Here is a 16,723-nt window from a genome sequence, read left to right on the forward strand (position 1 = left end):
AGAGCCAACAGTCACCTAAACCTGTCCCCAAAGCAACAATTTTTTGTTGGCCTACTGTATTTACAACAATGTAGCAGATGTTTAGTAACCCATGCAGGAGAAGATAAATAAAGGAAGTGGTGATTTGTAGTGGGTGGGGTGGTGGAGGTTATTTTACAGATTAAAACAGCGGCAGGGTCACACAGGCACATACCCACCATTGCTTATGCTCTGTTCCTGTGTCCTCCTCACCCTCTGAGCCTGCACAGGTTCCCCCCGCAAAAGCTTTACACAAGGGTCTGGATTTCTCCCCTTCCAAGCCCGAGGGTGCCCCTTCTGCACAAGGATCTGCTCCATCTCCTTTGGACAATCCCCAGCCAAGGTGGGCAGCATCCCTCACCTCCTCCAAGCCTCTGGGAAAGAGGCAAGAGGCCACCTCTCACCTGCTCCCGCCACGTTTCCCTGCTGCGGGGCAGCGAGGCATTCTGCCAGCAGCATTTCTGCTGCCAGCCACCAACCTGCCTCCGAGCTGAAGGCACAGGCAGGGCAGAAAAGCTGCTGCCCTTCTTCCAGCGGTGCCTGTGCTGCCAGGGTTGGCGGCGGCAGCAATGGCTCTGCAAGCAGGGGCTGCTCGCACCAGCACTCAGGGGGCATGGGCTGTGGCACAGCTTGTTTCCCAGGAAGGGAGGACAAGGGATGCCTAAAAGCTCTTTCTGGGAGCGAAAGGATTAGCACATCTGAAATTATGCCCTGAAAGAGTCAGCATATGGAGCTGTTTTTGGGAGTGTGGAGCTACCTGACCCAGCCGTCTTATCAGGCTGTGGGAATAGGGGACATGACCTCTTCACTTGCCTCCTTCAACCTGTTGTTTACAAAACAGCACAAAAGACAGATTTCTTCTCTTAAATGAGACTATCTTTTGCTTATTTATAGCTTCAACTAAAATACCATTAAGCCACGCTTCTTCCTTGTGCACAACAAGAACAGGTGAATCAATAACCTAATTTAAACAAAAGACAAAGCCTGCGCACAGCTGAATAACCTATTCCCTAAACTCACACATTTCCCCTTTTCTCTGAAATGCTGCAGAGAGCACAGGCTTTCACAGTCCCCAACCAGCTTAATGAGGCCTGGCCCTCTCATCACCCAGATCTGGAAGGAGCAAGAGGAAATTGTGATTATTAATTGCTGCCTTTTCCAATAGTCACATTGAGTTTTCTCTCCATATTCCCTCACGAGGGTTGGTAACCTCATGCGACTGGTGCATGGTGGCTAAGGGAGTTTTCCAGCTCTGTTGCCTGTACCAGGTAACTACCCAAACTGGCAGCTCTTCTGCCCAAAGCGACCCACACCACAGGGATTTGGATATTCTGAAATTATTTGAACTGGGAGGTTATGCCAGCAGGGTTTTCAAACAAGACATACTGCACCAGCACAGCTGATGGAAAAAGTTGCAGCTGGTCTGACACTGCCATAGTCTACTTGAAAATCTTGGCTGCTGGAGCTTCAAAACACATGAAGACTGGACAAATCATCTGACAAGGAGAGAGATCTAGTAGAGAATTAGATGCCAAAAGCAGGAGTGAAGTGCAGTTGTGGCTTCTTAGGGTAAAATTGTGATCTCTAAAGTCCTGCTCAGGATCTGCTTAAGCTCTGTAGGAGCCTCTCTGTTTGACTTCAGCAGTGCCTGTCCTGCTCTGCTCCGAGGGTGCCTGGCATCTCTTTCCTTCCCAAGCCTAAAACCAGACATCTCTGAAAGAGAGTGAGAAAATAAGGCACCCTCCAAACTTGCCAAAGACCAGCAGGACTGAGTCTCTTAGGCAAGGAACTTTTTCTTAGGGGAAAACCTGGTGGTTACAACATTCGCCTGAAATATTCTGTGCACAGAGATTTGGTGCTCTGTCTAGACTAGCTAAGCAATCCCACAAGTCAGTTAAATCTGTCTGTTGCAAATTGCTATCTGTTTTATGCACGAATCTTCCAATGTATCCTGCACATACTGTATTTAGTCTGATACTCCCTTTTTGAATGAGGAACTTAGTTCAAGAGGTTTAGTTGTTATGGTTAACCTTCATTTTTTTCTTCTAACACACCAACAGCTGACATAGATTTTACTGCTAGGTAAACTCATCTCTTATACATTATGTTGCTACTAGCCTTTAATTATCTACTCCTTCCTCCACACCTTTAAAATAAATTTTATGAAATGTACTGTGTATTTAATCAGGTTTAGGACAGTCATAAAGCGGTTTATAAAGACTTCTATTTTCATTTTCACTATGTGACAGACAAAGAGCAAAATAATTACTTCAGTTCCTACAAAAGCACGAAAACTAAGTGTCGTCATAGTATACGTTCCAGATACAATAATAAGTGTGAGAATATAAAACTTCATTTCTTGAGTATGCTCCTTCTAGTAACTTGACAGATAGGCTGAAGCCCACTCTCTGCTAAGATAAGGCAAGATTAGCTCTGTTATCACTGCCACTGGAGAAATACCAGTGGCAGATCCTCCCAGATCCCCCAAGCCCCAGGGTGAGAAGCAGATAGATGCTCAGCTCACTGGTTCTCCTCTCTCTTATTCATTTTATAAAGGGGTTTTGCTGGGGTGATGTCCTCTTCTGGCCACCGGGTTCCTGCTGAATGGCATCAGATGGCGAGAGCCATAGGTTAAGACATCAGTGAAGACAATGGGCACAGGAATGGTGTGGCAGGGTAATTCACCCTGAAATTTGGCAGTGCACTTCATTCTAAAATCTAACTGTAGGTCTCCATAGAAGTAAATGTGGCCATTGCCTCAGAAACTTTATTCTGAGCTTGGAAGATACAGTAGCACAGGTTATTAGTCAGAGTACAGTCTTTTGGGGTCCTGGCTGTGTAACATCATAGCTGCGCTATGCTGAGACCTCTGCTTCTCTGTTCTTGTTAGCTGTGCTGTCTAGATGAAAGCTAAACTAGTTACATAAACTTGCTCATGTAGTTGTTCTTTCCTTCTTTGGAAGATTCACTGGGTGGTGCAAATGCAAGCAGACTTTCAAACTAAAAGAGTGCTGTCAGTCTTGGTACTGTGAGAAGATGTCCATGCTGGAGTTTGAAAGGTAGTGCTGCTGCCCTAGCTCCCTGGGATTTCTTCAGGAAGCAGAAGGAGCCAGCCACAGTTGACTGGGGCCCTGGGCCAACACATTCATCCTGCCCTATTGCTATGGCCCATGTTTCCAGCTGGACTTCAATACTAGCGAAGTATTTACAGAGCATATCTTGTTTCTTGATATGGCTCATGTCCATGTTGGAGGAACTCTATACCACTCCAGCTGGGCCACTGATGTGACTGAGTGGGATGCAGATTTCCAGTGAGTTAAGTCATGTCTGAGCAAAGCTGTCTACATAGAGTCCAGGGAAACACTGTAAACACAATATAAACCTTTTATATCAAATAATTGAGAGGCAAGGAGGCAGAGGGGCTATTATTCATTATGGTGTATCTTGCTGATCTTAGAAAACAATAGTAGTACTAATTAATTGGATAATGAAATGCATTCATTTAATGGTCATGAAATTAAATAATGAGTGAGGAAAATGCAAAGTGAAAGCACGCAAAGTATTTGATGCAGTTCCTGCTAATATTCTTCACCATCATTCTGGTTTCAGCCTGCCTTGAAGGAAGACTGACACTAGCTCTAAATGAGGTGGTGATTTTTTTACAAGATGAACAAATGTGGGTTGGAGCTGGGATATGATGCAAGCCAGGAACAGGGCACCCAAACAGATTTACAGACATAAGAGAGAATATTTTTATCCAGTCTCTATCTACTTGCCATATATATTTTGACTACTGATACTTGTTCAGATTCACATTGCAGTTCATGACCCACAGCTAAAAGTGCAGGTCTGCGAAAGACAATGCCCAAACATCTGATCTGAAATGGATAAATAGAGATGGAAGTCTCTTTATCTTATTTGCCAGGATAATCCATAATCAACCCATATGTGAGTTTAGCTGAAGAGCAGATTTTATACAGGCCAGGAAGGGTAGGAGATCTGCAAGGAGAATGCAGAATATTTTAGCCTGATTTCACTAGTTTACATTCATCTAAGTCCCACAGTAAGTAAAAGCTGTTATTAATTAAATAGGACATTTGTATCAGCTGTATAATTATTTAAATAATTACATGCAAAGTTATTTAAATGAGAATGTGTAACGAAATCTCATTCTAGTCTCTTACGGGCAGCTATATACACGTAACCCAATCTTGTTGCCTTCCCTTCTCTCTTCTGGGCTGCTCTGCTCGTTTTCTCTAGTGGGGAGGACACTTGCTCTGTGGGAAGGGCCTGTGCAGCTGCTTTGCAAGGTACTTCAGAGGTGTCCCAACCTGAAAGGAGTCTTGGCTCCTACCATACTTTTATGATTGTCTCTCTCCTGGTAGTTCCTAGAAGCTGCAGTCCCTGTATCTCCTGTGATGCAAAAACACGAGTCCTTGTGGCTGAGAACACACAAGTGCAACTCTCCTATTTACACAAATAGGAGCGTCCGAGTCATTAAGGCTCGGAAGTCATTAATGCTTTGAGGTCTTCAACATTCCTCTTGCTTTTGCTTTAACTTGCCTGCATCTCCTGTTTTCCTAATGCCATCCTCCCAAGTGGGCATTTGGTACTGTCATCAAATCTTCCTTCATTGGGAATTTTACTTAGCGACCATGTTACCCTAAAACATAAATAAGTTATTATTACAAAGTCTTTACGATTCATGAATAAAAAGCACCCTAGTTAGGTCAATCTACAGATCTAACATGTCACAGCAATGTCTAAGAAGTGCTATATAACTGTTAACTAATTGCCTTAATGATTGTTAGAGGGGAGGACAACCAGTTAAGACTGGTCTTGTGACGAATGCTAAGTGAGAGGGCAGAGCTCAGTGGCAGATCAGGGCCCAGCCTGGGACAGATCCAGCATCAACTCTTATTCCTTAACCAGACAAGGACATTCGTAATGTGTGCATGATACTTACAAGCTCTCTTCCAGCTGCCTGTAGCTTCATATCTTAATTGAGTCATCGTTAATAGAGAAAATACAAAAGCGACATGTTGATTCCTGGGCTGCCGCAATACTTTCTTTGGAAGAATTTCAGTGAGTGTCTCTCGTGGAACCCTCGGGTGCAGGCAAATCCATGGCACCCTTCCAGCAATTGCCATTGTGAACCCGTGTCTTGGTTATGGCAGATAACATTGCTGGCTGAACCTCGCTTTTTACATGCAACTGCCTTTGGTTTTCAGGGGTTTTGGTTCTGTTTTGTTTTCAAAGACAATCTTGTAGCATGACTTTTGAAATCATTATTATTCACAGGTATGTGTGTGTCCTGCCAGCTCTGTTTATAGCACATTACTTGGGAATCAATACTCTCATAAAAAGTTTTAATCAAAAATGTGTTCAGGAGGCAAACACTCCTCTCAGGCTACTGCCCTTGGATTTGTGAGGAAAGCAATAACAGGGCTACCTTGGATTAACTAGCTGGATACCCAGTAGCAGTGTAGCTGCAGCAGCACGGCTAGGTAATGCTTCCCAAACATCCAGGCTACACACTTTATAATCATTCTACTTAATGTATCTGTCTAGTTAATGTAAAGTTGTATTTTAGGGCATTATATGGCTTAGCATTATCCTGGTTCTCCATTGTCTTACTATTTCTACGCAGGCAGATCGCAGTTTATATCTTCTGATAACAGAAGTGCAATGACTTGATGTCAGCTCTTCTATCTCAAACTAGAATTAAAACTGTAATGAATCAATAATTTAAAACTGGGTATTTGAATCCTCCTATTTACATTTATTAGTATGATCTTGTGTTCATACTAATGTAACACCATGGACCAACTGCGAACTTCCTGTAGAGGACCAAATAAATTCAGGCATACAGAGTTTTACTTGCGCTCAAAGCGCATTTGTATAACCTAGTGGCTGGTCTGTGCCCCATATGAAGTAATTGGGTTATTCCAATACAGTTTCAGCTCAAGAGAGACCTGCATCATAAAAATCCTGACTGGCACCTCCTTCCCATAGCAGGGACCTTAGACACAGAAATCCAATGGCTCCAGGGAGCACAGCTGAGTCCAGCCAGGTCAGCTGGGAAACACAGCATGCAAAAGTTTCCATTGATCCTACCATATATCATTTTCTGTGCGTAAATAGGGAAGGAACATCAGGCTCCACGATTGCTGTATTGCTCATTTCTACAGGTAATTAAATAACTCTAAGAAATGGAGTAGAAGAGGATTAATAAAATAAGAAATAAAAAAGGCAATTTTGACATGTAAATTCAGTGGAGCATTTCAATAAAATACTTGCCTTCTGGCTTGATTTTTAGTGGCTGGAAATGGATTGGTTGTTTGTGATTAACACTGAGCTGTTTTTATTATCTACTGCAGCTTAGAAAGTTCAGGTTCTTTCCTTTTTTTATGTGAGGAATTGCCATACGCAGTCACACAACTGATTTTCAGAGGCCTTTGCCATGAAGGAGAATTTTGGCAAGCCAAATCACACTATTATCCCCTGTCTTTCAAACAGCTATTCAGGCACTGCTGAAAGTGTCCTAAAATACTATTAATAGCAGATGCTTACGTTACTGTGATCAAGACTGAATAACATTTAACCTTTGTGTTACTGTCATGATAATGAATTCTTCAGTAGTTTCCTAGCTCATAATTCCTCCTCCTCTTCACAAGATCCCAGAGAGGGCAAAAGGCTTGCATCATGGTAATAGCGTGTGTGAACACGGCAACAAGTGTAGGTGATGCTGGGCTGAAACAGTAGAGCATCCTGTTATGCACCATCAGGGGTGTTTTATGTAAGCATTCCCAATGATTTTTGGAGAGGGGCTGAGGGAAAAAACACGTCCCTCTAGAAGTTTCCTGCAACGTGAGGGCTGGGAAGAAAAACTTCATCCTCTTCTGCCTGAGGTGGCCAGTCAGTAAGCATTTAAATGCCATCCTTACCTTGCAGACCTTCAAAAGGTCTGACTCTGGAAAATTAATCCAGACTAGAAATCATTTTGTACCAGTTGTTTTGACAACCTCCCACAGACCTGCATTCCCCAGGTGGAACAAAAGGCAGTTATAGAAGCTTTCTTTTTGTTTTTCTTGTTTACTTCAGTGGGCACTCACTGAGTGTCTTGTTCTCACATGGTAATGCAGAATAAAAAACCCTGCACCTAAGCACTTTTCCCTACAAATTCTGTTGTCTGCTAGTAAATTCCTTTTTAACACTTCTAAACTGCAGACTAAAGAATTTCACTTTTAAAACATCAGCTTCTTGTTATCACTAATAATTTTTCTTGTCCTAGAAGTTTTGCAATCTTTAATCTCTTTCCGGAGCAGAGGTGATAAAAACATAATTTAAATACAACAGGATATTTTTTGCTTCTGAAGAAAAATGTAGGTTTCATTGTAATCAAGTTTTCATGACCTTTAATGTATTGTTCCAGACTAACCCATGCTTTTCAAAAGACAGTGCAATACACCACACTGAAAGCATCCAGAGTAAAGTACATTCACCTTTCAATCTCTTTCAACAGATTCTCTCCATGGGAATGATGACAGAATACTACCACTACTTTTTTACAACACTGGTAAGGAACACTAAAGATTTGGGGGTGAATTTTCTCTGTTGCAGAAAAGACAACTAAAAATTTCCACTTTTTCTAGGAGATCTTTGTTGCCATTATTCAAGGAAACCCCTGGAGAATGAGTACTAACCCTCCTTAGTAATATTGGGACTCACAATTTTGTAAGGAAGCTGTTTTGCAGTACCTGTGGGGCTGGCTAACACTTTAATACAATGAAAATTAATTGCAGTATTGTGTTTAAGGAGGAGCCATTGGTACAGGTGGATCAGAGCGAAACAAAATAATGAATGAACAGCTTTGCAATGGAGCTGAGGTCAAGCAGCACAGGTGGTGCGGTTCATTGCTAAAATGTTTAATTTACTTATAAAAACACAAAATCACATATGTATAAAATCACTTGGGAAGTTTTATAGTGAAAGAAACCCCCTAAATTTTATTTTATGGTACAGATCTATAAATACTTATTTCAGCACATTTCTCCTATATTTTAACTTATATGGTATATATAAATATAACTCAATCCATGCTTAAGGTCCATTTGCATTGTAGACTAGAAAGACAGCAAAGAACCACTATTGCTAGAAGAGTCCTAGAGGGCTGGATTATGGCATGCACATCAGCTTATTCTTTATTTCCTTTCCATATAAAATTTTATGTGGAAGTGAAAAATCATTTTGAATCCAATAGTCAATTCATTAGTCAGAAAAGACTCTCTAGCTGTTTGAAACTTGAAGTAGCAGCTTGAAATTGTTCTCTTTGAGGCCATTTTAACATCAAGAAAAACGTGAAAATTTAGGATTTACTGTGGAACTTACAGTTTTATACAATAAACAATACAACAAACAATCTAACATAAAATGGTAACCACCACCAACAATATGCATGAGATAGTATAGAACACATATTAGAGAAGCAGCAAGCAGTGCTGGTGGTGTCTCGGCATTGTGGTATTGTAAATGTTGACATTTTGATGGTTACTGTGGTATTAAACCATGACCAACACATTTGTCATTTTACTGGCCTGCCGGGATCAGCAAAAAGTTGTTTTGAAAAACAGCCTTCAGGCTTTGAGAAGCAGTTATCATATTTCCACTGCCTGATAAATACAGCTGTGGAGTGTGCCACACAATTATATCACTTAGAATACCCATTATTTTCCTGCCCTGTAAACGCCGAGCACTGGAGCACATGGACTTACTGTGCACTGGCCTGACACGTCCATTAGACACACAGGCAGCAAGTCACCTGAAGGAGGCAAGGCAGGAGAAAAATTGAATTCATAAGTAGTAAAAGTGTATCGCTCTCAACATCTCTTGGAATTTTCTTTCCCCGAGTTGAGAAATAAGCTTGACAGTGGCCAGCTAATTCCTCATGTTGGTTTGTCAGAGCTGTAACACTGTTAGAGGACTGCTGTAAATTAAAATTAGATACTGCTGTGCAGGTTGGTTGCAAAATAGTGTTGTTGTGGGGAACTGATTTTTACATTCCAAAAAGCAGATATGTGGTTTGTCATAAATTTCACACAGCTTTGGTTTATTCAGATTTATAACTGAAGCGGTCATGACTAGGCTTTGAGGGCAAGCAGAGCGTTCACAGAGAAAAAAAAACAGCACTTGAGCTTTGGATTAAAAATCAAATACAATTTTGGCCTAATTGTACCTTCTGAACGCTTCTCTTTTTAAAAATACTACATCTGGTTTTGTTTGTTTTCTTAATGATGATTTAGGATCTATTTGCATTAGACCTGGAACCCTACAGATACAGTGGAGTAAATATGACAGGGTTTCGCCTGCTCAACATCGAGAACCCACAAGTTTCATCAGTCATTGAGAAGTGGTCAATGGAGCGTCTGCAGGCACCACCAAAACCAGAGACTGGCCTCCTCGATGGCATGATGACAGTAAGTGAACCACCACAATGATGCAGGGGTGTCTACAGTGTGCTTCGCAATGCTGTTCTAGCAGATGTGAACCGATCCCATTACTGCTTTATTTTACAATGCAAACGGTGAAGCAGCATCCCCCAAACGACCTTCCTTTTACCCGCTTCTACACAGAAGTGCATTTGCCCCCTGAACCAATGTTGTGCTCGTCTGTGTGACAAGCCACTCCCAGGCAGCTCTAGAGATGAGTGACAATTCTCCATCATGGTGCCGTCCAGCTAACATCATTCATCTTATTGTTGTCAAATGTATATACTGCTGCCTCATTTCTCTAATAATATGTTCTGCATGGAGTGAAGTACATAACAGGAAATAAAAACTTTCAGAGCAGGTATACGATTTATAACCTGCAGGGAAAGATATTGAACATGTGGACAGGTAATAGCATTTTTAAATTGGAAAAGTGCCCTTTCTCTTCATTTCCATCATCTACAGCAACTCTGGCTTTTAAGATATAATTTAAAGATAAATGAAAGGTATCATCAAGCCAGGAAATTAGGATTTCCTCCCTACCACTCCCCCAAGAAGTAAAGGAAAGAATAGGAACAAGTACATGGACAGCATGACTCCATTCAGTTTTGCAGGGTGAAGGGTTGCCATCTTTTTGCAATATAAGATAATGTTTCTTATGTACTGAGTGGAGTTTGAAGTGATATGAAATAGACTTTATTGCAGATGATTGCAGGGAAAATTTTGAAACATCCTAACAGCCTGAAGAGAAATGCATTATATGTGCTACCTCTAGCATTTCAAAAAAATGTTGCTTGTTTAGGCAGTGCCATTGTGCTCACTCATACGCAAAGCAGGGGACAAAACTGTCCCTGGGAACTTCTGATGTGAATACACAAGACCTGCAAGCTATTCACACATAGCTATTCACCTGCATTCACCCAACTGTAAAACTAGGAAAAATGAAGTTCTTACTAGACTCTTATGCTCTCCTTTGTATCTCTGACTCTTATCCTCTTCTTTGCATCTCTATAATCTCTTAGTGTCCTTGATGCTCTGAAACAGCATAAGCACCAAGGAAAGCATCTTCCTAGTTGGCTGTGATCATTTAAATATTCATAGCAAGTTCTGCTTATTCAGTTTGATGGAGAGCTGCAATACTGCTATATTTCATTAGACAATAAGGCTATGATAAGCTGCACAGTATAAGGAAATCAAGATTACATGTCCTATTGTTAACTCAGGATTTCTCCCTTCTGGTTCATGCTATATTGTTTGCCCTGATGTCAGCTTGCGGGAAGTCAGCAGGGCATGACCAAGACAGTTTTAAGTTCACGTCCCACTTTATGCCCACATTGCACACAGAGGCATAGTTGTTCTGAGATTTTTGGGTTTCTTTGCAATAATTTAAATAGAATATGAAAATCAGAAAAACAAGTTCCAGGACTAGCTCTTAGTCCCTTTCTTCTTATGCACAAGTACAGACATCAATATAAGGCGGTTTGCTTCAGAAAATGAGGTGACCTTTTGTTCCTCCATGCAACCCCAAGCCCTAGAACGGAACAACAGTGAGGGGAGAAATGAAAGGCTAAGGAAGGTAATATAAGCTCCCAGTTGCTGCACGGCAGGATGGATGAGTAGCAAGTTACACCAGCACGAGATTCGAACAGCCAAGTCTGGCAATGCTGCCACCATGTAAACACTGCAGGATGCACCATGTTATCAAGTAAAAGCATCGGTGGTCCCAGATAGGAGTGCAAAGTGAGGTGCACTGAAGCATTTTCACCAAGTATCTCCGGAGTCTCCAGGCCTGGGACACAGGCAGACTGGGACTCCAGTGCTCAAGTAAAATTCAGTCCTGAATGCATGTGTCCCGAGTCTAATGTAAAAACTGATCTGAAGTTCATTGACATTGATGGGAATCTTTCCATTGATTTTGAGGGATTTTGGATCAGGCCTTTAGTCTCCGGGTCCACTTGGAACAAGTATCTGTTTTAAGTCACTCGACACTGAGAACAGCTGTTATTGTCTCCTCTTGCTTGCCTCACCATTTATAAAGTTTTCAATTTGCTCTGATTGTGACAGCATTGTTTTGGGCAGATCCTGACTAATGTGTCAAGAGCGATTCCTCATCTGCAGTATATTAAGATTAGTTGATAAATTCAGATCACATTTGATTGCCAGCAAAAACCTCCAGTGCTGGTAAGACTGATGCTGTTGTAATTTACTTAGGTAAATGAAACAAACAAAGAATCAAATCTATTAATTTCCCAAAGGAATTGCATGGGAAAGGAATAAAAAACGGATTAGATTTGCAGTTCATAGAGATGAGTCCAGTTTCTCATCTGCAGAGTTAGTACTTTTTTTTAAGGCCCCTACTTAATTATTCAGTAGCTTTACAAGAAAGGTAAGCACTTCATTTTTACAGCATCCCTGTGCATTAAGTGAAACATGGCCATTCCCACCTCACACATGAGAGCACTGAAGCACAATGAAGGTGAAGACGAGATTTTTCTAAAACTTCCCAATGATAAAGGGTGACAGAGTGTGCGATCTCAGTTTGAGGCTTACTGGGCATGTTTTTAAACCAATAAACCCATTCCTAAAAGAAACACAGATGCACAACCAGCATCCAGTAATTTTAGTAATATTTAGGTGTCTAAGGGCTGTATTCATCTGTCCTGTCTTAGACAACTAGAAGTTAAGTGTATAAGTCCAACTTAATCATCAAAAAAAGGCACCTCGAAAGTACAGTTCACCTCTCTCTAAAATGGCATGGGAGGTATGGCAGGGGAACAGCCCTGGCCAAATCTCGGTGGGGCCGTTTCACACATTTGTGCCAAAAGCCAAGATCCTTGAGGGCAGTAGACACTTAGAGACAGTAGATACCTGTCCGGTGGGATACCTACCAGGTGCTCGGTGGGATTGATTTCCCTGGCAAGCAGGGCCTGCCAACCCCTTGGGGAAGAAAGCAATCCCACAAGCGTCACGAGAAGAGCGGTGATGGGGAGCTAGTATGGGCCCTACGCGGGCAGCCCTCCCACACGCCCCCATGCCATGCCACCATGCCACACTGACCTGCAGGCTGGGCAGAGACTGGCTTGAGCACCTGCATGGTGCTTTCAGATGACACACCTTGAGGTGCTGAGAGTCTTTGGCAAATCCCATAAGGAAACTGTAGAAGACTGGGTACTACAAAGTGCTTGGCCCTAAGACATGCTTGGAGGACGAGACCTGGGCTGCTGTATCACCTGAGGCTTCTTAAAACTCCTCTCCATGCCACAGAGCTGCCTGTGTGCTCCTTCCTGCACTGGACCCACCGACCCCTCTCTTCCTGTAGCTACCCAATGTAGTTTTCTTCGCAATGCTCACCTGAAAATACTCTGAAATTAATATAAGCTGCAAAAAAACGGATTTTTTTTGCACCTCAGATTTCTGTGGAAAGCCCACTAGTGGCCTTTTCCATAACAGTAGCCCGAGGGAATGGTTCTCAGTAGAGAAAAGCAGGGACGGGGCACAGAGATGTACATTAAAGAAAGCCTTTCTGTTTTTTCACGCAGACTGAAGCAGCTCTCATGTACGATGCTGTTTACATGGTAGCAGTGGCCTCCCAGCGTGCCTCCCAAATGACTGTCAGCTCCCTGCAGTGCCACAGACACAAACCGTGGCGTTTTGGACCCAGATTTATGAATCTGATAAAAGAGGCAAGTGTAGACCATCTGCTTATGGTCAGCATAATCCTTCCTTTCTTCTTTACCGCACTGGCTTGTGTTGTTGCTCCCTGCTCTTTGTCATATGCTATGCTCTGATTTCTGGCACTCGGATGCCCAGTTCTTCCTCACCTTCCTAGCAGAGAAATGTTGATTTACAGACACAAGGCTGTGGCCTGCATTCTGGTGGAGACTTTGTCTGGTCTTTGAAAGAAAGAAACTGCTAAACCGTAGGTGTGATAAAATCTCAGACTAACACACCATATTTTTTGCTCGGTTAATGTTATGGTTATGTTATTCTGGTTGTATATAATTTCTAAAAATATGCGATAACTAACAACAGCCATTCTAGAAATAGAAAGAAAAGCATATCTGTAGCTCTGTCCTTGTTTCACCACTTAATTCCAATTGTTTTGCAGATTGTTTGATCAGTAATCAATATCCAGAAAATATTTCAGCCAGTATTTCTAAAGAAGTAAATTTCTTCATGAAGTCATGCACCATCTATCTCATAAGAATGCATCACTGAGCAAGCTTGATCCACAAATGTTCTAAAAAATACACGTTTTAGCTGAAATGCCTTTACTCTTCCAAAAGTTCAGTTTTTATTATGAATTTCAAATGAAACTTTTCCTTTAGGGAGCGTGTGGAAGTGAAAATTGGAAATTATATGGAGTTTCCTATGTATATTTCATCTTTTCCCCCAGTTCTTGTCCATGACAGTGTGATTCCTACCAAAGCCACATTCATTAGCACTTGTGCAGGTGGAACAGGACCTGTAGGCTGGGGTACAAGGTAAGTGGTGGAAGCACATTGGGGCATACACCTGAATCCAGAAATATAGTAGGAGCAAACTGAAAGACAAGACATGTGGTCGTTGCAGAACATGTAGAAGAGCTGTCATCACCTTCTCCAAACCTTCCTAAGTAAATTTTTTAGAATTGCCATAGGCAATATATGACATGGTAATTCACCTACACAGAAAACATTGAAAGTTACTGAAACAGTACTCTCCACACAGGGCGTTTTATGAATTTTAAGGTTTCCTTGTAAGCTTCTCTCTTTGAAAGTATAAAGAAAAGACAAGAGTTACCCCGGTACTCAGGGACCTGACTTAATAATTAAGGAAGCTTTGAGATGCTTTCCTCACTACAACACAATCATGGGAACACCCAGAGGAGTCAGGGAAGCACAGTGGTAAAGATTATTTCTCTCGCACTGTCAGCCATGCTGCATCCAGCTCCCCCACTGGGGAGGAGGTGGGAAGACTGTAGCAGGAACAGTAAAAGACAGGAGAAAATTGTCTCAGTGTCTGTAATAAAGATGAACTTCTCCCTCTCTCCCTCCCTCCCTCCCCTCTGATTTGATCTAAGTGGGAAGCTTTGCTCTTCTACTTCTCAGCCTCAAACTAAATGAGGTAGCATTGCTACTTATACAATTTCTGGTGCATTTTAAGAACTATAATAAAACTGAAAGTTAGCAAAAGACTTTGTATCAGTGAATGCACCTGCATAATTCTACAGTGGCGACCTGCTTATTTTGGGTGATGATAAGTATATAGCATAGGGGTCCTGAATCCTAAGGCAGAAGTAGTACTTTGACCAAGAGTACCACACGTACCTCAGCAGATCCAATTCAAAGCTTAAACAGTTATACACTTCACATTTATCACGTACAGCTAGCTTCTCTTGCATGGAGTGAGATATGTGAGCTAATTACTGATCGTTTTGCAGATAGTGTCTTTCATGGTCAGTAAAACACTGATTTAAATACTCCCAGAGTCTTATCTTCCTGTTTCTGTTGTAGCCAAAAAAGATGGTTGTTAAAAGTAGAGGATAAGATTTAATAAGACAGTATTACATTTCCCGTAAAGACTATAACAGATGTTGGAAACTAAATAACAAATACATTCGGACCTCCCTAGTTCATGTTAGCATCTGGTTTGCTCAACAAGGATAGATGAACTTTATAAATTAGGAATCAAGTGAATACGTATGAAGAAAAAAAGTCAAGCAGGCAGGTTGATAGTTTGGGCCCACATAAATACAATTTAATTTTACTATTTTGTGATATGGTACTACAGTCTGTGAAGGCATTTTACAAACTGGTCTGAAGACAAATATTCTGTACTGCAGTCTAAATAAACAACTTTCAGACAAAGAGGTTGCCTGCAATGAGTCCTGCAGGTGCTAAAGCTTAACAAGTACTTCAATGGCTCCGTGGTGGGTTTTTGCATTTTATTTTAGTGGTGATAAGAACTGCAGTCATCTCATTTGCTTTGTGGGCCAATGCTATAAAATGCCAGGCTGACGGTAATAGAAAGGACCTCAGAACCTGCCTGGACATGAGTAGAGGTTAAGGTGGAAAGCCTCTGACTTGTATAGCAGCTCATAGGCTGCTTCTCTCTTCATTCAGCAGAAGGCAAATTAATTTTTTTCAGCCTGTCACTGTCCTGTTGGGAAGTCAAGGTTCAGGTCATATCTGGTCCTCAGGTACACACGAGTTAGCTTCTTCCTGAAAGCAACTGGAAAGTGGACATCCTAGGGTAAAATATTACCTTTTGATTCATGCTGATCTGAATGCATGTGCATTGCAGTCGGTTTCTGAATTTTCTGAGTACAAGAAAACAAAAGATGGCTAGTTTAATGTGAGAATACTCCTCTCTCGACCTTAGGACTCCAGATAAGTGTACCAGCTAACAGCAGTAGCAGATCCACTGCGTATTTTTCTTAATGACCAAGACTTGAAGTGCTACCAGCACGACTATAGGAGAAAAGCACTAGCAAAAATGTCTGAGGCTACAGAATAATCAATTACAGCCACAAAAAGAGTAATCTTCTATGCTCTAAAGATGTCATGAGCTAATGCTGATTGTAGGAAGCATTTGGAAATTTGCAGAGAAAAGCAAGCCTGACCAAAGCCCCCCAGCCCTGAGGATGGCTTTGAGGTCAGAGAGGTCACAGCTATTTCCCACAAAGGAGGATATTACATAAAATACACTGTCTGGGATCAAGACTCTTCTACAATAGCTCATTAAGATCTTTTTAATGAAAAGTAAATCCTTGTCAGAAGCTTTTGTCTCTCAGTGACCTAATGTCATTCATATCTAAATGATATTTTAATCTTTTAGCCCTTATGGAAGCATTTGCAAGGAGTGCATCTTACCCGTGCCCAGAAAGAAAAAGGAGGTCGTTGTCTCTCTTCAGAGAGGGAATGCGGAGAGAAAGGATGATTCCATCTTTCCTAAAAGGAATATGTGTGTAAACATGAAACAGGTGTTTATAACTGAATGATCAAATTCCCTGGTCATGTCCCCTTTAAAGCAAGAGATATAAGCCCCAAAATAATGATTCTTTGTTATTCAATTATCATCTAAATCAATGTGAGCTCCCCTCACTCAAATCCAGTAACAATTAAAAGAACGACTGCATAGAGAAGTATTTCAGAAGATAGAGATGCAGACTTTATCTTGAATGACTTTATTAAATCTCCTCAAACAGAAACACACACACAAATCTCAAAGATTAA

At 41.5% G+C, this 16,723-nt stretch overlaps 1 protein-coding gene across 2 annotated transcripts in view; it reads left to right on the forward strand.

The window, feature by feature from the left end:
* GRIK1 (glutamate ionotropic receptor kainate type subunit 1) overlaps nucleotides 1-16,723 on the forward strand; it is a 175,498-nt gene that overhangs the window by 109,008 nt on the left and 49,767 nt on the right. For both annotated transcript variants that reach the window (XM_050895068.1, XM_050895076.1), the window contains 3 exons: nucleotides 7,544-7,597; nucleotides 9,321-9,494; nucleotides 13,046-13,189. In XM_050895068.1, coding sequence (XP_050751025.1) covers nucleotides 7,544-7,597; nucleotides 9,321-9,494; nucleotides 13,046-13,189 — 372 coding nt within the window. The remainder of the gene's footprint in view (nucleotides 1-7,543; nucleotides 7,598-9,320; nucleotides 9,495-13,045; nucleotides 13,190-16,723) is intronic.

The sequence above is a fragment of the Gymnogyps californianus genome, chromosome 1, assembly GCF_018139145.2.
Source record: "Gymnogyps californianus isolate 813 chromosome 1, ASM1813914v2, whole genome shotgun sequence".
In the NCBI taxonomy this organism is placed as follows: Eukaryota; Metazoa; Chordata; class Aves; order Accipitriformes; family Cathartidae; genus Gymnogyps; species Gymnogyps californianus.